Source organism: Antechinus flavipes, chromosome 3 (assembly GCF_016432865.1).
Source record: "Antechinus flavipes isolate AdamAnt ecotype Samford, QLD, Australia chromosome 3, AdamAnt_v2, whole genome shotgun sequence".
In the NCBI taxonomy this organism is placed as follows: Eukaryota; Metazoa; Chordata; class Mammalia; order Dasyuromorphia; family Dasyuridae; genus Antechinus; species Antechinus flavipes.
Window position 1 is genome coordinate 581,233,401 of NC_067400.1, and position 24,337 is coordinate 581,257,737.

Consider the following 24,337-nt stretch of genomic DNA (forward strand, 5'->3'; position numbering starts at 1 on the left):
GCTAGAATGGAAGCCCCCGGAGGGCAAGGACTTTGTTTCGCTTTTGTTAGCCTTGCCTGCAGCTCTGGGCCTGGCTTCTGTAGTAGGCGCTTAATAAATACTTGTTGGTTTGCATTGGATCGGGATGGGAGGGGGGAAGGGCGAGGGGAGGTGCGGCGGGAAGGGGGAGGGGGCCCTCGGGCTCCTCTCCTACTCTAGCCCCGGGTGGGGCCCTGGGCCGGGGGCCATAGTCGGGCCTGGGGGCCGGGGAAGGGCAGAACAGGTGCTGGGCAGATAAAGCTTGTTCGGTCGGGGCCCCAGCCCCCGTCCTAGCTGGGGGTGGCGGGACGAGGGGAGGGGGGAGGCCCGGCTGGGCTGGGCGCGGGGCCAAACGGCTCCGAGCCGCCCGCCCGAGAGGCTGGAGCAGGCGCGGGGAAGCAGGAAGAAAGTTTCTATCCCTGGGGGGAGGGGCGTGGAGCTAGCCGGGCTGGGGGAGGGGCTGAGGAGGGGGTGGTAAGGGAAAGGGGAGACAGAGATTCCTTTAGGGGAAGTGAGCCGGGCCCTTCCCCCACCTCCAGCCAGCGCGTGCACACACACACTCACACGCACACAAACTCCCTCCCCCCTTTCTTTTCCCCTCTCCCCTCCCAAATTTGGAGCCAGACGGAGCGGGAGCCGAGCTGCGGCCCAGCTGGGAGTTAATGTTTGACTTTCCATCTGCTCTTTGCCTCGGCTCAGACAGCCAAAACAAACTTGGCCGGAGCTGGAGCGGGCCGGGGGCCGAGCTGGGGGCTCCCCGAGGCCCCAGCCAGGGGCGGGGTGGAACTGAGCAGAGAGGTCCTTGGGTCAGGGGCCCTAGCGCCCCACCCGCTTCTTTTGGGGAAGGGGGTGGAATCTCACTTGGCAACAGGCGGCGAGCTCTGCGGAGCTCCGCCAAGGCGGGAACTCCCTCTTTGTCAATTTCCTCGGGGTCCCTAGGAGGGGCCGGGGAACGAGGGAGCCCTGGACGAGCTGGGAATCCTTCAGCCTAGCCTGGATCCCACTACGTGTCAGCACCCACGGAGGGTGGGGTCTGCTCTGGAGGCTGGAAAGAGGAAGGAGGGGTAAAGTTTCCCACAGTAATAAGACCCAAGTTCCACCACGTTGCAGCTCCGGCTCCAAGTCGGCTGTTGGTGGAACGTGTGTACCCAGACACTCTCAAACACGTCCATCCCGTCCTAGCCCGAGCCCGCCTTTTCAGCCATCTATCCGTCTGCCACACTCATTCCATAAAGAAACAATCTGAGTTGGAAAGTTGTCTACCTTGGAGGCAGCTGTGATCGCTGCCGGAGTCCTAGAAAAGGGGGTCTACACCGGTTGTCTCTACCTTCTCACCTCTTGTCCCATTTATTACAGGTCATTTACCCCAGCCTCAGTTTCCTCCTCTGTAAATTGGGGGAGTCGGGTATTGAACTAGATGGTCTCCACTTTTATTTCACTGTACTACCTTTCACCTCTCTGCTAGCCCAAAGAAGCACAGTGTTGCCCCTTTTGTTGGCTCAAGGCCGCCCCCAGGCCTGGGCAATCCGCCTCAGAGATCCTTCAAAGCCCAGTTTAATCTGAAGCTTCTCTTAATATCCTCAGGTGTGAGTGCTTAGTCCTACCTTAAATTACCTTGTTTTTATTTGTAGGCTATATTTCCTACTAGGCTTGTAAGTAATAGAGACTTTTTGTACTTCTAGGCTCTGATTATTATGTATATTATACATATGTATACTTTTGTAGACACGGTATACATAGTGAGGGTTTTCTTGGGGAGAGCTCTTTCCAGAAGTCCCTCTGTGGAACCCCATTCACTAATGCAGATGTACAACTCCTTTGTGAAACTCTGAGCTTCATTCTCACAGCCCACCCCACCCTTGAGCCTAGCTCTCTCTGACTTTCTGAGGATCCCCTAGCCCTTGTTTACCTTAAACATTGTAGCTGTTGAATTGAACTGACTAAAACATGAAATCTTACAGGGGAAAGTGAAGCAAAATTCTGCTTTAAGAAAGTGCTGGCTCCCAATGCTGCAGGATTCAGGTCAGTGGGATGGAATAATTATTAACTGACATTGATGTAGCACATACCTGAACTCGTTAAGAGGCGCAGTAACCCTGTGAGGAGACAATACAGATATGATCCTCATTTTCCAGATGAGGAAAGTGAGATTCAGAGGTAGGGATTGAATGGGATTCTGACTCTAGCCTGACATTTTAAAAGTTTCAGTGTGACCAGCTAATGAGGATGGTTTCAAACCTCTGGTTGTTTCCAAGCTTTTAATTGAGGAGGCCTGGAGTTTCATTTATGCCCCACAGTCACAGTGAGGAATAACTGTGGTCAAGCATTTGGTCCCCAAGGAGGTATTTTCGTATGAAAGCATCTCAGTCCACTGAGCAGGGTGAGGTGCGAGGAAAATCCTAATTGGTGTTCCCTGTACAATGCAGCCTTTATATAGTCTGCAGGACTCAATCAGTCTCATTATAAGCCCTTACGTTTACCTTGGCTGTGGCTTCTGGGTCTGGTCCCTCCAAAGGCCTGGCCAATTCAGCAGTCACGAAATTCATCCAGACTTTACTTTTCCACTCGTCAGCCCATGTCTGCCTTGTGGTCTTTTTACCATCAGGTTGGCATTAGAGAATAAAATGTTCCCGGAGCCATCCGTTTGACACGAAGCCAGGTCTTTCCATCCCTCCTCCCAAACGTCCCCTATACCACTGCCAGACGTTATTTTCCTTATTCATAGGTTTGGCTATGCCATTTTTCTAATCAATTTCCAATTTCCAATCAAATTCCTGGCCAGATTTTACGAGAGTAAGACTCAAACACTGCTTGGAATGTTAAAACCTCACCTTACCCTGAGTGTCAACCAGTCTGTTGCTCCAAGGCCCTTGTATATCTGTGTCTAGTGTGTATTCTCTGCCTTTTCTCGATTCCTCCTTTTTCTTCTCATTCACACACACACACACCTTTATCCACAAGGAGCCTGTCGGGCCCTTCCCAGTCATGTTTCTATTGAAATAACAATGCATGCTCTGGGCTTTAGCACGTCTGCCTTGTTCCCCTCTTTACCTTTTCCCAATAGATTCTCTATCACATTTTCAAGACACCTTTTAGTTGTATTCATCACATATTGTTTTTTGACACGGGAAGCACCTTTGCAGCTAGGAGGATCTGGGTTCCAGTATTCTGGCCAAATAACCCTAACCAATTTACTTTAGGCAATTCTGTGACCGTGGCCTCAGCCTGTACTGATGGAGGGAGCTCTTTCTGCCAGTTATAACACAGATTTAATTTATCTGGTCACGAGTCTCTCCCCACCCCCAACTCCTGGAAGAGATAGATTGTGTCTCATCTAAACTTTGTATCTCTCCTAGTACCTAAAGCATCTGAACTCGGTGTGGATACTTAATAAACATTAACTTACCTAGTCACCCACATCCAGAAATCCAGCTACATATAAACTGAAGTCATATACCTACCTGTGCATAAATTACATGCGACAGATACAGTTTGGTCATTATCTCCATGAGTTAATTTGAGAGACCCTGAGCAAGTGGTTTCTCTGAGGCTCCCCTTCCAACTCTGTCAAATGAGGGGGCTGGGCCAGATGATTCCCCTAGGTTTTAGGGCTATTAGATTTAGAATTAGGAAAGAGATCATTTTAATTCAGACTTTCTATTTTACACATGAAGTTCACATTTCTCCCAGCTCTGACATGTTAGGCCTTAAAATCATTTGTGTTCTCTGGTTAGCTCTGACCTTCTGTGTTCTAAGATCCCTCCCATTCCTATGTTAAGACCCCTCTGACAGCCTGTGTTCCAAGGATCCCTTGGATCTTAACAGTCTAAAGGTCCTCCCAGCTCTGACATTCTGTGTTCTAAGGCCTCTCTCAGTCTTGCCATTCTATACTTCAAAGTTCTTTTCTCATATGATTATTACTTCTTTTAAGCCCTTACTTTTAATGATAGTTACTCTGAAAATGGGTGGAGGTCCTCTGAGAGATTCCTTAGAGTAAGTTCCAAGTAGCCCAGTATGAACATCTTGTTTGACAACCTCTATGTCGTTTTCTAAAATAAAATAAAAGCTGTACTCTGGGCTGGGAGCTGTGGTTCAAGGTTAGCCAGAGTTCCAAATGACTTTCCTTCCTGGGATCTCTGGAGACTAGAAGTGGCCTCCTGTGGCTCTGTAATACAAGATGCCTAAAATGGCTTTGGGGATGATTTCTTGAGATGGAATCCATCTAATTCAACTTATATCTGAAAAGGAATCACCGCTCCACTAAACGTTCATTTGTTTCTGTTGGAAGACTTTCCTTAAGGGAGAAGCAATTCACTTCTTGGACAGCTTCAAACCTAAAAAACGCCCTTTTGCTATTCCCATGGATCTATCCTTTGAGGGAGAATACATTCCATCCACTTCCACAGAGCACCATAGATCTAAACTGGAAAGGAGAGCTCAGGGAACATGTTGTATAACCTTTTCCACATGAGGAACCAGGTCCAGAAAAGGCTTGCTCAAGGTCACACAAGTCTAATCCTGAATTAAAAGCAGGATTTATGTGCTCAGGGCATTTGACAACCTTTCACATGCTTGAAGATAGTTATCATTTCTCTGTTCCCCTGTATTCCCTTGTTTTCAGAAATTGTCCAACCCAGTCCCTTCAGTTGAGAGGAACAATAAGGTAGGATGGGAGAACACTAGATTTGGGAATCTGGAGACAAGTGTTGGGATTCTGACTCTTGAAAAGTCACTAGCTTTGTATTCTGTGAGATGTTTTACAGCTTTGACGGTCTGACCTAAAGTGGGAATTACTTTTACCCTAACCACCTCTATAGATTGTAAGGAAATGCTATTGAAATGGGGCTTATTACAGATGAGGAAACTGAGGCTCTTTCCCACTTTTACCCTATCTTTCTACTTTATTTTACTTGTCTATAAGGTAATTTAAAATTCGCCTAGGGTCAGGGTACATAATACTGACTCAGTGCTCTCCTTCAGGAAGGAGCCCTGGATCTCCTGAAGAAACTGAATGGCTACAAGATGTCAATCCAGTTACTGCAGGTGGGCAGTTTTTGACAGGGCTAGACCCTGGTTTGGGGGACCTTGCTGGGGAGAGCCTGGGAGAAGTAGGGACCTTTCAAGAAAAAACAGTGAGGAGGGGGAAAAGAGAGGGGGCCCTGCATAAGAGACCCTGGGAAAGCTCAGAGCCAGAAAGGGCCTGGGTAAGAGAGACCCTGCAAGGTATCATGTTTGGGAGCCCCTACAACAGAGAGCCTGGGTAGAAAGGACTTTATATAGGAGAGGAGGGAAGATGATTGCCGTGATTGTGTCTTTGTATTCTATTTGGAGGATCCTACAAGTGGATGACCCTCTAGGAGGCATTCTGGGTAGAGAGAGCCCTTTAGAAAGTCTTGAGCACCCTCTATGTTGAAAACTGGGTGGGATCCTGGGAACCTAGTCCCCAGGGGAAAATTAGCATCAGAATTAGGCTTTCCCAGGTCAGGTCCTTTCCAGGGGAGGTCAGAAGCTCCATTTTTTTTTTTTTGAAACACTGCACCCTGTCCTTCCCCAGTCTGGCCCCACACAATAGGGGCCAGATTTTTCTGGGAAGCCCCTTTGTTCTCAGAGTCCTCCTTTCCAGGCCCACTCTTTAGCCCCAGGACAGTATTTCTAAAGGGATATTGTTCTTGCCATCAGCTCTGTCCTGTGGATGACTGCAGACAAGTCTTGGTTAGTGCTGGGGTCAGGCCTTTAGTTATTGTTGGGAAGTCAAGTCTTCAATCAGGGCTCATCAATTAGGAAGGATTTATTGATCACTTAGAAAGCAGTAGGCCTTGTGTTCAGTGCTAGGGATATGAAGCAGAAAAAGAAAAAATCCTATTATTTCTCCCAGGGGAATGTAGGTTCCTGGTTTTCAAGAAACTTGCATTCCGCTGTGTGTGTTGATAGACAACCATAAGTTAAATTTAGGGGGATAGGAGTACTAGCAATGGCAGAGATCATGCAGGAAATTGCCCCTAGCAGCACATTTGAAAAAAATTCGGATTCTAATAGGCAGCAGTAAGAAGGGAGCTCATCGTGAACATGGTGGGAACAGCCTGTGCAGAGGACCAGAGGTGCAATATTAAGGTCCAGCATCTCAGTTGTTGGATAGGTTGGGGTTCAGAGTTTCAATCGGTGTTCACACCTGGAGATGGGCAGGTAGGGCAGTTATTTGAATGTATCTTCTCCAGCCTTAGGGAGCATCCTTTGACAGATACACCTTCCAGCTTCGCCCCAGGTAGGGCCTGAGTAGAGCCTGGAGGCTATTCCTGAATTTCTTGTTCTTCCAGACCACCAGGATTGGGATTGCTGTCAATGGGGTCCGGAAGCACTGCTTGGATAAGGAGGTGGTGGCGCTGGCCAAAATTCTCATCAAGAACTGGAAGCGGCTCCTGGGTGAGGGAAGCTCTCGATGCACCCACCATCTGGGGTCAGAACTTCTCAGTCCCTGGCGGGGCTGGGACCCTCAGACTCCACTAAGGGCTCCTGCACAGAGCTCACTGAGACTTAGGGACAGGGCAATCTGTCCTACTTATGTTACTGGTTTAAAAGTTGGGATTAGTTCCCCTTTTTTGCCACATAGGTACATACAAATATGGGTGGCTACATGGGGCAATGCATAGGGTCTCAGGCCTGGAATTAGGAAAAATCATTATAAATTCAAATCTGAACCCTGACAGATCAGTTAACCCTGTCTGCCTCAGTTTGCTCATCTATAAAATAGGAACGATATCCCTTAGAGGTTTGTTATGAGGATTAAATGAGATAATATTGCAAAACACTTACTAACATTATGCTCCGGGGCTTCTCAGAAAACAACAGAGACCCCACTTCTCCATACTGCAGATTGGCTTCCCATCCAAGCACTAACGGTCATGATGAGGTTGGCCGTACACTTATATATAGACACAAAAATCCACATGTGCTTTGTACGACAAATATGCTCATGATCACACACCAAGAACCGTAATTTGTTGTTATTTAGCCTCTTTTCAATTGTGTCTGATTCTTGGTGAGCCCCCTGGGGGTTTTCTTGGCAAAGACACTAGAGTGGTTTACCATTTCCTTCTGATGCTCATTTTACAGGTGGGGAAACCGAGGCAGACAGAGTTAAGTGGCTTGTCTAGGGTCACACAGCTAAAAAGTATCTAAGTTTCAGGTCTTTCTGACTCTAGGCACAGAGCTCTTTCCACTGAAGGCCAGAGCCATGATTAGTAAAAGGAGAAGGGGCCACAGGACCTTATAGTAATCTCTGACTCCTATTCCCCACCCCCACCTCCCCAGGCTTGAGGGGAGGGGGCTGGACTGCCCAATACTTTTTCTTTTTGTACTCAGTTGAAAACATCCCTCGTCCTAATTCTGTAGGGTCCCTCAAGCATATAGGACAATTTTTTCCAGGTTCCACAGAAAACAGAGATTATTTAAGATCAAGTTATCTACTTTGTGAACAGCTATAATATTAACATTTTTTATCACACAGTCTTCTGAAATGAAAGTATATTTATCAGGGGTAGCTAGAGGGTGCAGTGGATGGAGCACCAGCTCTGAAGTCAGGAGGACCAGAGTTCAAATTCGGCCTCAGACACTTCTTAGCTGTGTGACTCTGGGCAAGTCACTTAACCCCAATTGCCTCAGCCAAAAAAAAAGAAAGAAAGAAAGAAAAGTATATTTATCCTCATTTTAAAGGTGGAGAAAATTGAGGCTCCAAGAAAAGAAAACTTGAGTCTCTTTGAGATGAAATGAATTGCCAGAGGTCACAAGGGCTTTGGTCCAGGCTTTTTATTGTCCTCTAATGGGCTGCAGATCAGGAGCAGATTAAGAGCAGATGATGTCCTGTGGCAACACAACCTTAAATGACCTTCCCTGTCCCTTTCTGAGCCATTATTTCTAGTACAGTTTGTGATGAAGATGGAGCTTTTGGGGTCCCTCCAGCTTGCAGGCCCTGAACTGGGAAGGGAGACCCCTTCCTGCCTGTAGCTTACTCTGCTCCTGGCTCTCTGTGTTCTTCCTCCTAACAACTCCTTGAATCATTTCATTTTTATTAGTATAAGGAAGTTTAGGCTGCTGGGACAGGGAGAAAATCCCCGTATGTCAGTGTGGCTGCTCTGAAACCACCAGGAACAGATCAGGTGGACAAAGGGCCGACCATTATGGAATATTAGGCCACAAAGATGGAAACAAAGCAGGTCCTGCCCTCGGAATGGGAGGGAATACAGGGGCATGCTGACAGTGACGGCTTCTGTGGAGCTCAGGCCTGATTCTGTCATCCTGGACAAGTCAGCCTCTGTTTCATTATCTGTAAAATGGGAATGATGAACATGAGGATCAAATGAGAGAATGTATAAAGCCCTTGGCCGGCCCTCCAGTGCTATACAAATGCCAGCTAGTGTTTTCACAGGAACAAAGAAAAAATTCCGGTGTATATATGAGTTTGAGAAAGGAGGAGTAAAATCAGGGAGATGGGAAGGAAAGTCAGCCTGGAAGGATTTTAACAGGGAGATGAAGGTTTCGATCAGTCAGATCTCCTTCTTCATCTCCAATTGGGAACTGATGAGAGCGTGAAGATGGGATTCATTCAGCAGAACTCCCAGGGGTCCCAGCCTTATCCAGCCTAGCCACTCCCTTCCAGGGCACCCTTTTCAGCCAGACCAGGCTTTGCCCACTCAACTTAGAGGATCTGCCACAACCTTGCCCGTTGCTGATCAGCACAGTGCCTGGCACATAGTAGGCACTTAATAAATGCTGGTTTCCTTCTTTAGCATAGGCCTGGCATATAGTAGGCATTTAATAAATGCTGGTTTCCTCCCTTAGTGCAAGCTTGGTTCATAGTAGGTACTTAATAAATGCTTGTTTCCTTCTTTAACACAGGTCTGGCACATAGTAGGCACTTAATAAATGCTTGTTTCCTTCTTTAACACAGGTCTGGCACATAGTAGGCACTTAATAAATGCTTGTTTCCTTCTTTAACACAGATTTGGCACATAGTAGGCACTTAATAAATGCTTGTTTCTTTCTTTAACACAGGCCTGGCACATAGTAGGCACTTAATGCTGTATCCTTCCTTAGCACAGATCTGGCACATAGTAGGCACTTAATAAATATTGGTTTCCTTCTTTAGCATAGTGCCTGGCACAGAGTAGGCATTTATTAAGTGCTTGTTTCTTTTTTTTTTTTTTCTTAGCACAGTGCCTAGCGCATAGGAAGCACTTAATAAATGCTTCTTTTTTTTCTTCCTATACCACTTTTCCCATCTGTTTCCTCCCCATAATGACCTCCCTCCTTTTCCTCTCCTGAGGTCCATAGTTCTTACTTGGCCCAGCTTGGTATATGATGATAACTAAAATGTATGGAGTCCTTTAAAGTTTGCAAAAGGACTTTCCAAATATCTGGTCCTCCAGACCACCTGGGCTGTAGGTGCTATTATTCCCATTTTACAGATGAGGATATCGAGGCAGACTTGCCTGGGCTCGTAAGGTCTGAGGTGAGGTTTGAATTCAGGTCTTTAGCCCCTGAGCCAATTAACTCTTCCCTATCAGGCCTTCCACGATCCCAGAATCCCACCTGCCTTGTGAGCCAATCATTGTTCGGGTTCCCCACCTCATCTTGGACAGCTTCAGAGGAAGGCCAGATGACCTCCGACATCACAGGACTATGGATTTAAGGCCAGAAGGGCCTTCGTTTTACTGAGAGGGACACTGAGGCATCCAACTGAGATTTTCTGGGTTTCTTGGCCCTTTGGCTTCTGTATTGGAAAGCAATGGGTGTATTTCTAAGCTGTAAAATCAGATCAGCTCTTGGGTGATTTTTAAGTGTCAAGGTTGGGTTATTTATCTCCTTCTAATTAGAAGGGGACCTGAGATTCATCTCTCCCTGTCTCCGGTCCTCGGGACTCTCTGGCCCATGGTAGGCCCCTGACTGCAGCTAGGATAACCGCTGCTTGTCCCAGGCAGCTCCCCCACTCCACTACCCAGGCCAGTTTTTAGGCCCCCGACTTAGCCCCATGAACCTGGGGAGTCTACACTCATCCAGGAATGATGACCGCTAGGGGGTGCTTTCTGTCTGCTGAGCAATTCCATCCCTAGCTAGCTAGTTCCATCCCCTGACCTATTCCTATTGCCACGGTGGGAAAACTGAGGCAATGAATTCATTCCACAAATATTCATCAAGTGCCTCCTGTAAAGACAGCTGTTTGAGATGCACCTGGGGATTACAATGAGGTGATCCTGTAGTCTGTTTCCTTCCAGATGCCCCTGAGACCCCCAAAAAGGAGAAATCGATGGAAAAAGAAAAAGAGAAGAAGAAAGAGCAAGGGGTTGACCTTTCTGACTGGAAACCACTGGGGGCTTTTTCCCCCCAGAACAAAAGCCCAGGGGAAGAAGGAAAGGACAGGTATGTTGCCAGGAGGGGTTCCACGAGACCGCAATGGGTATCTCAGTAATTTGCACGCCCGCCATCACTTATGATACCGATCTACTCTTCTCGTTCTCTGTTTTGACTTTCCCTGATGGAGGTATCGAGACCCTATTTGTGTCCCATCACTGTCCGTGCTGAACCAGCACGATATGGGGAGAAACCTAGGTCAGAGCTAGCGAACTATATTTGAGTTCTAATCTTTGCTTCCTTTATGACTCCTTTGTGACTCAGTTTCCTTCTCTGCAAATCAGATAATAATACTATAGTGCCTGATTCGCTGACTGAAATTATATTATTATAATAATTGCTATTATTATCTATATATCTTATCCTGATCGCTTTAGCTTCAGGAAATGGGTCAGTTTCCTTCTCTGACAAATCAGATAATACCTGTACTGCCCAATTCATTGGCTTATTATGAGTTTTTGTATTATTATCTCTCGGAGCTCCCAGTCATTTAACTTCAGCTTCAGGGAATGGGTCAGTTTCCTTCTCTGACAATAATAGTACCTATCCTGCTTGATTCACTGACTTATTATGACTTCTTGCTGTTACTATCTACACACCTTATCCTGGTCACTTCAGCTTCAGGGAATGGGTCTTCCTGGAGATAAAACCACAAGCCCCACCCCACCTAACATTCAAAGAGGTAGGACCTAAGGGATGGGGACTGGACCTGTGATCTATGGATAGAGAAGGACTTCCTAAGTAGGAGCTCCCCCACCAGTACAGGTTGACTCCTTCCCTATGACTTATAGCACTTGATCAGTGTCTATGTGATTTGTCCAGGGTCCCACAGCCATTGTGTCTCAGGGGTGAAACTTGAACCCAGAGCAGCGATCTCCCCACCCATCATCCTATGCTGGGGTCATCCTATAAAGCGCCTCACCCCAGATTTCTTGGTTCTTCCAGGAGAGACTCTTCAGAGTCGGGGTCTTCCTCCACAGTCTCCTCCCCGTCTTTTTCCTCCTCCTCGTCTCCTCAGAAGAGACCAGTGGAAAGGTAGGTACCGTATCCCCCAGGCCAGGGTCCCCCATCAGCCCTTTTCTGTTCCCTTGGGAGGGAGCCGGGCAGCTCAAGACTGGGTGCCCCATCGGAGATCTGCCCAGGGAGGGGCGCGGGGATCAGACCCAGATGCCCCTGAGCTCCAGGCAGAGAGGGTACCCCTCTGGAGAAGTGCTGGCTAGTACTGTATTGTATCACAGCTGTTTGTCAGTCTCTTCATGACCCCCTTTGGGTTTTTCTGGGCAAAGATCCTGGAGTGGTTTGCCATTGCTATCTCCAGTGGATTAAGGCAGACTGGGTGAAATGACCGGGCCAGGGTCACACATCTCCTAACTGTCTGAGGCTGGATTTGAACTTGTGAAGTTGAGTCTCCCTGATTCCAGGCCTGGGCTCTGTGCACTGTGGCGCCCCTAGTGGCCCAGAGATGTGTTACTGTTCCACTTTGGAGATCCTTTGCTTTGAATCCTCAGTGCTAAGCACAGAGCCAGTCCATCCTTCTGGCCTCTAGGATCAAGTACAAGCTCCTCTGTTTGCCCCTTTCAGCCCTTTGCAATCCAGCTTCTACCACCCTCTCTTCCTTTCTTTTATTTCTTTCTTCTTTTCTATTTCTCTCACCCTTTTTTCTTTTCCTTCTTTCTTTTCTTTCCTTCCTTCCTTTTTCTCTATTTTCCTCTCCTTTCTCTTCCTTTCTTCCTTCCCTCCTCCTTCTATCTTTTTCTCCTTCCTGCCTTCCTCCCTTTTTTCTTTCTTCCCTCCCTTCCTTCCATCCTTCTCCAGCCTGCAGCACAGCACTCCATCCTTAAAAAGTATCTGGCAAATTGAATTCAGCTCACTTGGCTCTTTGGCCCTCAGTTTCCTCCTTTGTAAAAAATGAGGATGAACTAGATGACCTCTGAGCTCCCTTCTGGCTCCAAGTCCACAGAGACATCTAATTCCCTCAGTCATCCCTCAGCATCCCTCTTTTTGTCTTTTCATTCTATCCTTCTCTTCTGGACTTGGCTTTGGCTATGGGAGAGCCAAGGCAGCAGAAGTCAGGACCACATGCGAGCAGGGATATGTCCTGTGTCCAAGTGGCCTCCCTCTCTTGGTGGCTCTCAAGGGGGTTTTAAGCCCATCGAAGCAGGGATGGTTTCTGCACAGGGGCTTTGCCACTAGTCTTGCCCCTTCCCCTCTCTCCTCTATATCAGACATGTCAAACTCACTGCTGGCATTCAGCCCACAACACTGGAGGCTAGCCCAATCTAGATGGAAATGTGACTAGGAAATATTTAACAAAATAAATTAAAATACCATAAATCATGGATAATGTTAATATGTGGTTTTCTGAGCCACCCTGTGGGCAGCTAGGCCTGGAGTCAGGAAGATCTCAGTTCAAATCCATCCTCAGACACCAGCTGTGTGATCCTGGATAAGTCACTTCACCCTGTTTTCCTCAGTTTCCTCATCTGTAAAATGAGTTGGAGAAGGAAATGGCAAACCACTCTAGGATCTGAACCAAGAAAATCCCAAATGTGTTGTGAAAAATTGGACACGACTGAACAACCAATCAATATGTGATCACTGCTATGATTCTATAAAATTTGATCCTACCACTTTATACTGGTGCCAAAATTATTTTCCTTAAGTCAAAATCCCAGGATAGAGCCAAGATGTTGGGGAAAAGGCAGCAACTTACCTGAACTCTCCCTTCAAACACCTTTGAATAATTCCATAAAACAATTTCTGGAGCAGTGGAATCCCAAAAAAGGAGAGGTTGAATTAATTTTCCAGCCAAAGACAGCTTAGAAGGTCAGCAGGAATGGTTTATCACACATGATTAAGAATGGAGCACAGAATAAAAAAGTTATTAAAAAAAAAAAAAAAAAGAATGGCGCACAATCTAGTGCAGACTGAGCCAGCCCAGAGCCAGACCCAGACCCAGAAAATCCTGGGAGCCATTGAATCAGCAGCAGCACTGGCTACTTCCAGAGTTCTCAGCCCACAGAGAGTAAAGAGGTCAAACAACTGATCAGGAGGAGATTACAGGGGTCTCCTTATTAGCATGGAGGCAGGACTCTTTGTCCATACACGGAGCTAGGTCTCAGTCCTGAGAGGCAGTCCCAGGATGAGGAGGAGTGCCAGTAACCAGAACTCGCAGCCATAGTGGAGCAGAGATCCTTGTCACAGTTTCAGGGCCGAAAAGAGTGTTTGTGATCACTCATAGACCAGAGCACAACCCAGGAGAATATAAACACACATCCCCTTAGATCATACCACCTTGGAAAAACTGAAAACTTACATAGGTGTTTGGAAGTGTCTCCAAAAACAGCTGCACAAAACCCCTAAAGGTCAGGACAGTGCACCCGTCGTGCAGGAAGCAGAACCCTACTTTAACAAAGAGGTAAAAGTCAAGAAATAGACTGAAAAATTGAACTGAGACTAGAATTCAGCAAGTGGAAGCTAATGACTATGTGACTCAAGAAACAATAAATAATAATGGGAAAATAGAAGACAATGTGAAATATCTCACTGGAAAAGCAATAGGAAAAATCTTACTATAGAAAGTTATTATGGTGACAAGGAAGATCAAAGTACAGATTCATGAGAAGATAACAAAGTCAAAGCTCTTGCATTCAAAGCAATTTAAAAAATAAATTCATCTCAGGCCATGAAAAAGCTCAAAAAAGATGCTGAAGATTTAGTAAGAAATAAAGGGAAAACTGGGGAGAGAAGTGAGAGTGATGAAAGAAAATCATGAAAAAATGAGTCAACAGCCCAAAGAAGACACCAAAAAATACTGAAAAAAATAATACTTAAAAAAAATAGATTAGGCCAAATGGTAAAAACAGTACAAAAAGCCAATGAGGTGAAAAATGCCTTAGAAAGCAGAATTGGGCAAATAGAAAAGGAAGTACAAAAGTTCACTAAAGAAAATAATTCCTCAGAGATTAGAATCGAGCAAGTAGAAACTCATGACTTGATGAGACATCAAGAAATAATAATAATAATAAAAAAGAATGGTAAAATAGAAGACAATGTAAAATATCTCATTGGAGAAACAAGTGACTAGAAAATGGATCCAGGAGAGATCATTTTAAAATTAATGGATTGCCATGATCATAAAGAGAGCCCAGACATCATCTTTCAAGAAAATATCAAGGAAAATTGTCCTAATATTCTAGAACCAGAGGATAAAGTGGAAATTGAAAAAATTCACTAGTCACCTCCTGAAAGAAATCCCAAAATGAAAACTCTCAGGAATATTATAGCCAAATTCCAGAGTGTCAAATCAAGGACGGCATATCGCAAGCAGCCAGAAACAAACAGTTCAAAGAAACAAGTATTATAAAGCCACAGTCAGAATAAAACGAGATTTAACAGCTTCTACATTAAAGAATTATGATATTCTGGAGGACAATGAAGATAGGATTACAAGCAGGAAGCACTTACCCAGAAAAATGGAATATAATCCTTCAGGAGGAAAAAAAACCGGATATTCAAAGAAAAAAGGACTTTCAAGCATTCTTGATACCTGAGAGCTGACTAGAATATTTGACTTGAAAACACAAGATTTAAGAGAAGCATAAAAAGGTAAACAGGAAAGGAAATTCATAAGGGATTCAATAAGGTTAAACTGGGAAGATTTAACTGGGAAGATGACATTTTAAACTCAGAACTTTCTCATTATTAGGGAAATTAGAAGTATAAATAGAATGAGGGCACAGAAAAGAGTTGAAAATGTAGGGATGATATCTAAAAACATAAAATCAAGGGGGAAGAGAGGAATGTACTGGGAGAAGGGGAAAGGGAGAAGTAGAATGGAGTAAATTATATCACAAAAAAAGAGGCAGGAAAAAAACTTTTATGATGGAGGAGAAGGAGAGAAGGGAAGTGAGTGAACCGTAGTATCAGAATTGGCTCAAAGACCCTCAATTGAGTAGAAAAATCTGTCTTACCTTATTTGAATATGAGAGGGGTGTAATAGAGAGAGGGTAATAGATGGAGAGGGTAGATTAGGGAGGGAGTAGCAGAAGCAAAACATTTTTGAGGAGGGACAAGATGAAAGGAGAGAGAAATACAATAAATGGAGGGAATATGATGGAGGGAAATACAGTTAGCAATAGTAATTATAAGAAAAAATTGAAGCAAGTTTCTCTGATAAAGGCCTCTTTTCTCAAACATATAGAGAACTGAGTCAACTTATAACAAAGTAAGAGCCATTCATGCTGATCATTAATAAATAAATTAATTAATTAATAAATAAATTTTGATCAGTAATAAATGATCAAAAGATATGAACAGTTTTCAGATGAAGTAATCAAAGTTAAGTATAGCCATATTTTTTAAATGCTCTAACTCACTATTGATTGAAGAAATGCAAATTAAAACAATTCTGAAATCATATTTATTAGATTGCTTAATAGGACAGAAAAGGAAAATGACAAATGAGATATTAATACATCATTGGTAGAGTTATGAACTGATTTAACCATTCTGTAGAACAAGAATTATGCCCAAATTGCTATAGAACTATGCATACTCTTTGACCTAGCAATACCACTACTAGATCTTTGTCTTCAAAGGGATAGAAAAACAAAAAAGGCAAAAACCGTTTATACAAAAAAAAAAATATATATATAGCAATTCTTTGCTAGTAGCAAAGACTGTAAATTGAGAGAATGCCCATCAATTGGGAAATGGCTGAACAAATCATGGTGTGTGATTACGATGGAATGATAAATGATGAGCAGGATAGTCTCAGAAAAACCCAGAAAACTTCTGGAAGGTGATGCAAAGTGAAATGGGCTGTGTACAACGTAAACAGCAATATTGCAAGATGACCCGCAAAGACTGACTTGGCTATTCTGTTATATAGTAATCCAAGACAACTCTGGACTTTGAGTGAAAAATGCTATCCCATCCCCAGAGAAAAAACTAATGGTGCCTGAAAACAAATGGAAGTGTACTTTTTAAAACTTTACTTTTCTTGAGTTTTTTTAGGGGAGGAGTTTATGTTTTATTTCACAATATGTCTAAAATGGAAATGTTTTGCATGACTATATGTTTAACTTATATTGAATCGCTTGCTTTCTCAATGAAGGCAGTGGGGAAGGAGGAAGGGAGAGAATTTGGAACTTCAAAATTTTGAAAATGAATGTTAATTGTTTTTACATGTAACTGGAGGAAAATAAAATACTAAATAAGTTCAAAAAGAAAAATAAAAATCCCCTTCCCCCACTAAACAAACTCCAATGGCTCTCTATTACCTCCAGGTTTAAAATATAAATCCTTTATTTGTCATTCGAAACTCTTCACCACTTGGTCTCTTCCTGCCTTCCCAAGCTTCCCACGTGTTCCTTCCCTCCATTTATCTGTTACTGCTATGCTAACCCACCACCTGTCCTACTGCCTGCACCAGCTGTCCCCATGCCTGGAGTACCCTTCCTCATTTCACCCTTTGGACTCCCAGGCTTCCTTTAGCCCTCCATTTAAATACCACTTTCTCATAGATCCCCTCAGCTGCTAATAGCCTCCTCCCACGTGATAGATTGAAAGGGAATGGGGCTGCTGGCATAGATGCTGGTAAAAGCTTCTGTGCAGAAACTATCCATCTTTTGATGGGATCAAAACCCCACTGAGAGTCACCAAGAGTGGGCAAGCCACCTGACTGCAGAGCTCTCCCTACGGCAAAACCCAGGTCCAGAAGAGAAACATGGAACAGGATGACAAAGATGCAGGATGACTGAAGGAATTAAGGCATCTCTGTGACTTAGAGCTGGAAGGGACCATCTAGTCCCTCCTCATCCTTCTACTTTGTAGATATCATCTGTGTTCCTAATTTAACATGTTGTTTCCCTGTTAGACTGGAAGCTCCTTGAGGGCAGGAACTGTCCTTTGCCCTTTTTGGGTCCCCAGTGCCCAGCTTGTAGGAGTCCTTAATAAACATTTGTTGTTCCTGTCCAGTAGAACCAGAGACCTTTCCCATCCCCATCCTCCTGCCATCTGCTTTTCACTTAAGCATCTGTACACATCTTTGGATGTGGTTCGTGGCCAGAGACCTTGGCTATTTTCCTCAGCCGGAGAGAGCTCTCCTCCCACCTTGCTTATGAGACAGGCTGGCCATAGTCTGGTAGCCAACCGTGGTATTGTGTCCATTAGAATAGAGGTTTTATTTCAAACAACGGAATGATCTGTCAGAAGTCTGCTCAGGGTGCACTTGTGGAGCATTGGCTCTGGATTTGGGAATCGGAGGACTTTCCTTTGAATCCTAGCTCTGCCAGGTAATAACAGAAATGATAATAATGATGAGGGTCTGTACCAGAGTGGGGGCAGTGTCGGAGGAGAGAAAGGGACCCAGGACGATGCCTCCATCGGGAGCCTGAGGGTCCGGGAGATGTGGTCCCCTCTGCCGTAACTGGGAAGGGTTGGGGGAAAGATAAGTTCTGCCTTGGACAGAAGAAGTTTAAGGTGTCTCCTGGACCTCCAGGCTGAGATAGCTGAAAGGCACTTGCAGAAACAAGATCTGAGACAGGTAGATCTGAGAATGAAGGATGGAGTTCTGTTGGGCGGCTGAATACTCTGATACCTGGGCCAGAAGAGGAGCCTGCTATTCTGGAGGAGGACTAAGCAGCCCTGATTTCTTCTTCTCATCTTACAGGGTTGTGGGGAAGATCAGATGAGATGTTATCTGTAAAACCCTTAGCACAGTGCCTGACAGGTGTGTAGTAGGTGCTTAAGAAATGCTTGCTTTCTGAGGATAATGAGTTACTGACTCAATGAAATCTATTTGGCCTTCGTGTCAATGTGTTTTGTGTGTCAGCCTTTCATTTGTGTGTCGAAAATAAATCTCTCCTTTGGTGCTTAGGAAAACTCAGGCAGCCTGAGTCCTAGGTGCCAAAAATCCAAGTTTCAACTGGCTGGAGTTGCCACAGGTTGATTAGGGCCTGCCAGGAGCCTTGGATGTCACCTGATCTGGCTTCTTTATTTTAAATAAAAAGATAAAGGCCCAGAGACTTGCCAGAGCTCCCACAGTGATGCTGGAGCAGCATGAGATGGAATTAAGGGGGTCAGCAAAGCAGGATTAGCACACCTTCAAACAGGAAGGCCAGGTCCAGGGCCAAAGAAGGCTCCTAAAGAGTCAGTTGTAGCACAGGTTTCACTTCGTTTCATTTCAATTAAAGCTTTTTATTTTCAAAATATATACATGGATAATTTTTGACATTCCTCCCTACAAAACCCTGTGTTTTAATTTTTTTCTCTCCCTTCTCCTACCTCCTCCCCTAGTTGGCAAGTGATCCATTATATGTTAAACATGTGCAGTTCCTCTCTATGTATTTCCACAAATATCATGAGTTTCATTTCAACTCAATTCAATTCAATCTGACAAGTATTTATTAAGGAACTACTGTGGTCAAGGCTTGAGGAGCAGTGAATACTCTGTCTATTGGATAAAGAACTTTCTTACAGGGTCAGCAAGCCCTAGGTTCAAGTCCCTCTTCCAAGAATAATCCTCCAAAGACTATAAATTGTTAAGCAGATCTGTACCAGTAAAGGGAATTTCCCTTCTAGGAGCTTCTTGTGCCAGTTTTTAAACTGAGACTCATTTAAAAAATTGCTCAAGGTATTATTATGTTGTGGTTAAGGAAGTCCTCTGGAGATAGGTAACCTGAACATGAGTAAGTACTAGGTAACACGATAAGGGAGAAAGGGCTAACAATGGGTGGGGATCTAGGAAAGCCACACGGAGGAGGAAGGGAGATAGAGCACTGGCCCTGAAGTTAAGAGAACCCAAGTTCAAATACAGCCTCAGACACTTAAGACTTCCTTAATTCCAATTGCCTCGCCAAAAAAAAAAAAAAAAAAGAAAGAAAATTATAATTGAAATCAGGGGCAGGGTGATGGTGGGAGGGAGGGAGAGGACAGATGCTTGGAAGATGGAGAAGGATGATTTGGATCCCCCAAGCATGGAGCAGCTGGTGGTACATTGGTAGAGTCCAGCTTCTTAAACTGTGGTTTGTAGCCCTATACGGGGTCTCATAAGTGAATGTGGGGGTCATGAAATTATCATTTATTAGAAATAAATGTATATTGGATTACTTACATCTGGAGAGGGGATGGGGAAAAGGAAATTGGAATACAAGGTTTTGCAAAGGTTAATGTTGAAAAATTATCCACGTATATGTTTTGAAAATAAAAGGATTTTATTTAATTAATTAAAATTAAATTTTAAAAAATTTAATTAAAAAAAGGAAATATTTTGTCCAATTACGTGCCAATAAATATGAGAATCTAAGCTGAAAAAAGGAAAGAAAGAAAATTTGACTTGTATATACCTGTTTTATATACCCATATACTCAAGTCACATGATAATTTCTTGAGCGAAAAGGGTTTAAGAGTAGAATAAGAAGCCCTGGAGAGCACCAGCCTCAAGTCAGGATGACCTGCATTCAAATATGGCCTCAGATACTTACTGGCCATCAGATAAGCAAGCTGCTTAACAGTTTTTGCCTCAGCTCCCCACCTGTAAAAAGCACTACCTCTCAGGGTAGTTGTAAGGATGAAGTGGGGTAATACCTGTAAAGCATTTAGCACACGCCCGGCACATAGTAGGCGCTGTATAAATGTTACTTGTTAGCTCGAGCCATCTGAAACAGCTCCCACCAGGAGAGCCCTGTGGTGACCCTCGGAGAGAGGTCTCGGAGGAGCCACGATGCTCGTGCTCAGGTATATAAAGGGCTGCCTTGTCCAGGACCAGAAAAGTAGGTGGTGGATGCAGGGGCCTGAGGGGTTCAGGATTAATGGAAGCTTCCTGGCTAATGGAGCTGACCAGCAGTGTGGGAAAGTCCCCCTAACACCCCAAAGAGGGCCCTCCAAGCACTTGGGCCATGGCTTAGAGGGCTGGCCTGCATAGCCTTTAGGGACCCTTCTGGGATCCGCCTGCAGAAGCTTCAAGATGGCCTGGATCCCACTTCTAGTGGAAGCCAAAACCAACAGCTTTAAGGGGTGCCATAGTCCACAAAGCACTGAGCTCTAATCTGGCCTGAGACAGTTCCCAGCTTGTGATCCTTCACCTTGCCTGCCTCAGTTTACCCATCTGTAAAACGAGCTGGAGAATGAAATTACAAACCACTCCAGGATCTTTGCCAAGAAAACCCCCAAAGGGGTCACAAAAAGTAGGATTGAAATTGATTGAACTGAACTGATTTAAGATTTAATAAGTGCTTTCCAAATATATTATTTGATCCTTGCAGCAACCCTGGGAGTTGAGTGTGATTATTATCCCCATTTTACAGATGGGGAAGCTGAGGATGAGAAAAGGTTAAGTGACTTGTTTCAGGTCACACTGTTCATAGGTATCTAAGAACTGGAACTCAGATGTTCCTGACTCCAGGTCCAGCATTCTTATCCCCTGGGATGGAAACAGCTCTAAGAAGAGTGAAATGTTCTGGGAGACAGAGCCACCTGTGACCATCCCTGTTCCTCTGTCCTCAGAGCTAACAGCAGCAAAGGGAAAGTGGAGACCCCAAAGACACCCACCAGCCCCTCTTCCCCTACATTTTCTCCATCGACCTGCTTCTTGGCTCCGTGCTACCTCACAGGAGACTCCGTCCGGGATAAGTGCGTGGAGATGCTGTCAGCAGCCCTGAAGATGGATGGTGAGGGGGTCTGGGGGCGTCCCCATGGGGAAAAGGGACCGGCCTTGTCCTGCTCGGCCCTAGGCAAAAATATCCTGGTCTGGAAGTTACAGAGAGGCAGGCTTAAGTCCTGGGGAGAGAGAAACTTCCTCACTAAGTGTAAACTGGGCTGCCTGGAAAGGTAGTGAATTCCCCATCATTGGAGGACTTCAAGAGAAGGGTGCTTGCCGAGTGTGTGATGGTCCCTTCAGACTTTGGTAGTCTGTAGGAAAAAGAGAAAAGAACAGGAGCCAGCATTCCCTGGGGCCTAGGACGAAAACGCCCCTTTTTTTGTCTTGGCTCCTCTGCTGGAGCTGGGAGGGAGGAGCAGGGGCTGGAACCCTTCTCTCCATTACTGCCCTTCCTTCCCATAGGGGTTATACTTGGCTTCTTTGCCATTACAGAGAAAACATGAATTTTACTTATTTTTAGGTGATTACAAAGAATATGGAGTCAACTGTGACAAGATGGCATCAGAGATTGAAGATCATATCCTTTGGTTCCGCCGTTCTGGGGACACGACCGGGTATTGCCAGGGAAGGACATTCATCTGCTTGGGCAGAAGTCAGGCCAGTTGTACACGGTCTGGCCTTGTGGAGGCTTGTGGGGGCCAGGAGACGAGCACCGTGGCCATGAGCCTCCAGAGGGGGTGGCCCAGGGATGGTCCTACCATGGGGCTGCATGGATCAGGAAAGGACTGTAAGGGGTTCTCTGTAGGGAGTGATAGCCAGGCGGGGCTGGGATCATTAAAGTCCAGCCTCAGACACTTCCTAGCTGTGTGACCCTGGACAGCCACGATCATCATTATTATCACAGATCTAGGGCTGTAAGAGACCTCTTGGCAAAGAAATGTAGATGAAGAAACAGAACATGGGGGCCGTGACTCACCCAGGGGCTCGCACATACGAAGGCACCGTTCCCCCTATACCGTGCTCCTCCACGGATGTCACTCCCTGGGACAAAGCACCCTGGATCTCAGGGAGAGCCAGTCCTGGGTCTGGGTCACTCAGGGGCATGGCAGGGATGGACAGCCAAAAGTTGTCATGGCTTCCTGGGAACAGCGTTCTCCATTACGTACGTCCTTCCCTGCCAGAGCATGGAGAAGGGATGGCAGGAGGATGTCAAGATCTGCTAGAATGCCCACATCACTCCCTGCATCGGAGAGTCTGAGAAGGGAAGGATTTCCTGACTCTCTCCGGCCCGTTTCCCACTCTTGGTCAGCTCCTCTTAGCTCTTCCCCTTTCCTTCCTGCAGAACAAGGAGCAGACTTCTTGGAATCCCCCAATTGTCCCCGTCCCGAGGGACAGATGACCCGTAATCTCTTCTGGAAATGCCGGACAAGGCCACCGTGCGCACGGCACATAGGAAGGGCCCCCACTCAGGAAGGGACCTTCTGCCCTTCCCTGTCACCCCTGATGCAACACGGTGCAGGGAGAACACAGCAGAGTTCTAACCCAGCTCAGCCCCTTATTGCTCGTGCGACTGTTGGCAAGTCCCTCACCCTGTAGGGTTCTGTAAAATCAGAACGGTGGGCCAGGTGTCCCTTCAGCAGGAGATCTGTGATCTTGTGAGCTCTGGACCACCCTGACCTCTCATGTTCCTTTGGCAGGTGACCAGGCCTTTCATTCTATGTTCAGCCATAAGGCTCGTAATATTTCTGATATAAAGAACATAAAGGATTAAATGTACATCACAGCATAAATGACTGTCAGAACCCACCCTGAAATCTGGAAAGGAGAGAGAAGAAGGTGGGGGCCGAAGTCTCAGGGGGAGAGGAGCTGAGGGGTGCCCAGAAGGGGCACAGAAGATGGGCTTGGCTGCTCCAAAATGTCACTGAGGACCGAGCCTGGCTCCAAGCCTTTCCTGGGTTTTCTCATTGTTTTCTCCACCTAATTACTGCCAGATGGATCCTAGACTGTGGGCCCCATTCAGAGCCCGCTTCCTACCAGCACAATGCCTTCCATCCCTGCGTTATCACAAGCTTCATCTCAGTTCGCAGAGGGTCAGCAGTTCCTTTGCTTCTGTCTCTCGGCCTTCCCCCCCAGCTGGACTTCAAACAATAGCTGGAAGGATTTCATAATCATTTTCATTCATTATCTCAGTTTCCCATCCTCCTTCCCCACCCCTGGCCCCCAGCCCCTCCTTCTCCTGTCCCGAGGTATCTTCCCAGAGGCGCTGGGTGAGACGATGAAACCTACATTAATCATTGTTCAGGTGACAGAAGTCTGTGTTAATTGTTCAGCTGTTTTAGTCATATCCCACTCTTTGTGACCGCATTTAAAATTTTCTTGGCAAAGATACTGGAGTGGTTTGCCATTCCCTTCTCTGGCTCACTTAACACATGGGAAAACTGAGGCAAATAGGGTTAAGTGACTTGCCCAGGATCACATAGCTAGTAAATGTCCGAGATTATGGATTTGAAGCCTTCAGTGCATTGCTCAGATATAGGAGCTCGGAGCTGTTTTGTTTCTCACCTGAATCACAAGGGTAGACTCTGAGGTCCATCATCCCCTAAGGGAACTATGGATAGATTTTCTAACACTCAATTTTATTTTATTTTCAGCCCCAGATTTTCTCCTTTCTGCCTCCAGCTCACCCCCCATCTGCCCCCATTCATCCTGTGAAGTTCTTGACCCTTTGTTTTCATAGAAGAGTAATCTAACAGTCCAGCTTTGTTTGCCTCCCAGCAGTCCTGGTAAGGAAACTGAGCTGGTATAATAAGGATCATGGATTTCTTTACAGCTTGAAGGAACCTTTAAGATCATCTTGTGCAAAAGTGTTCAGAAGGGCCCAGTATGACCAGAAGCAGATTCAAATGTAATCTAGTGATATTTAACAATTTTAAAAAATACAATAGAACATAGATAATGTTAACAAGTGGTTTTTTGAGTCACCGTGCAGCCAGCTGGGATCACTCTGTACCATTTAGTGACCATCCCTTTCTATCTGGGTGTGACATCATTTATGTAGTCTGACTCTTTGTACAGATGAGAAAACAGATGGGGAAAGAGGAAGTTATTTACCCAAAATAGCCTGTGGAAAATGGACATTTGAACTCGGCTCCTGGGTGACCTTGGATAAGCTGAAGTTTTCCATCAAATGAGGCGTGAGTGAGTGATTTCTAAGGAGCTTACAACCCTTGGAGGCAGTGAGGTTCAGTGGAGCAGTGGCAGACGTCAGAGGCAAAGAACCCAGTTTTGATTCCTGCTTCTGCTCCTTTGGGC

At 45.5% G+C, this 24,337-nt stretch overlaps 1 protein-coding gene across 1 annotated transcript in view; it reads left to right on the forward strand.

The window, feature by feature from the left end:
* TCEA3 (transcription elongation factor A3) overlaps positions 1–24,337 on the forward strand; it is a 32,459-nt gene that overhangs the window by 633 nt on the left and 7,489 nt on the right. Inside the window, exons 2-7 of the mRNA XM_051988274.1 lie at positions 4,999–5,061; positions 6,333–6,438; positions 10,287–10,431; positions 11,368–11,457; positions 20,932–21,095; positions 21,546–21,601. Coding sequence (XP_051844234.1) covers positions 4,999–5,061; positions 6,333–6,438; positions 10,287–10,431; positions 11,368–11,457; positions 20,932–21,095; positions 21,546–21,601 — 624 coding nt within the window. The remainder of the gene's footprint in view (positions 1–4,998; positions 5,062–6,332; positions 6,439–10,286; positions 10,432–11,367; positions 11,458–20,931; positions 21,096–21,545; positions 21,602–24,337) is intronic.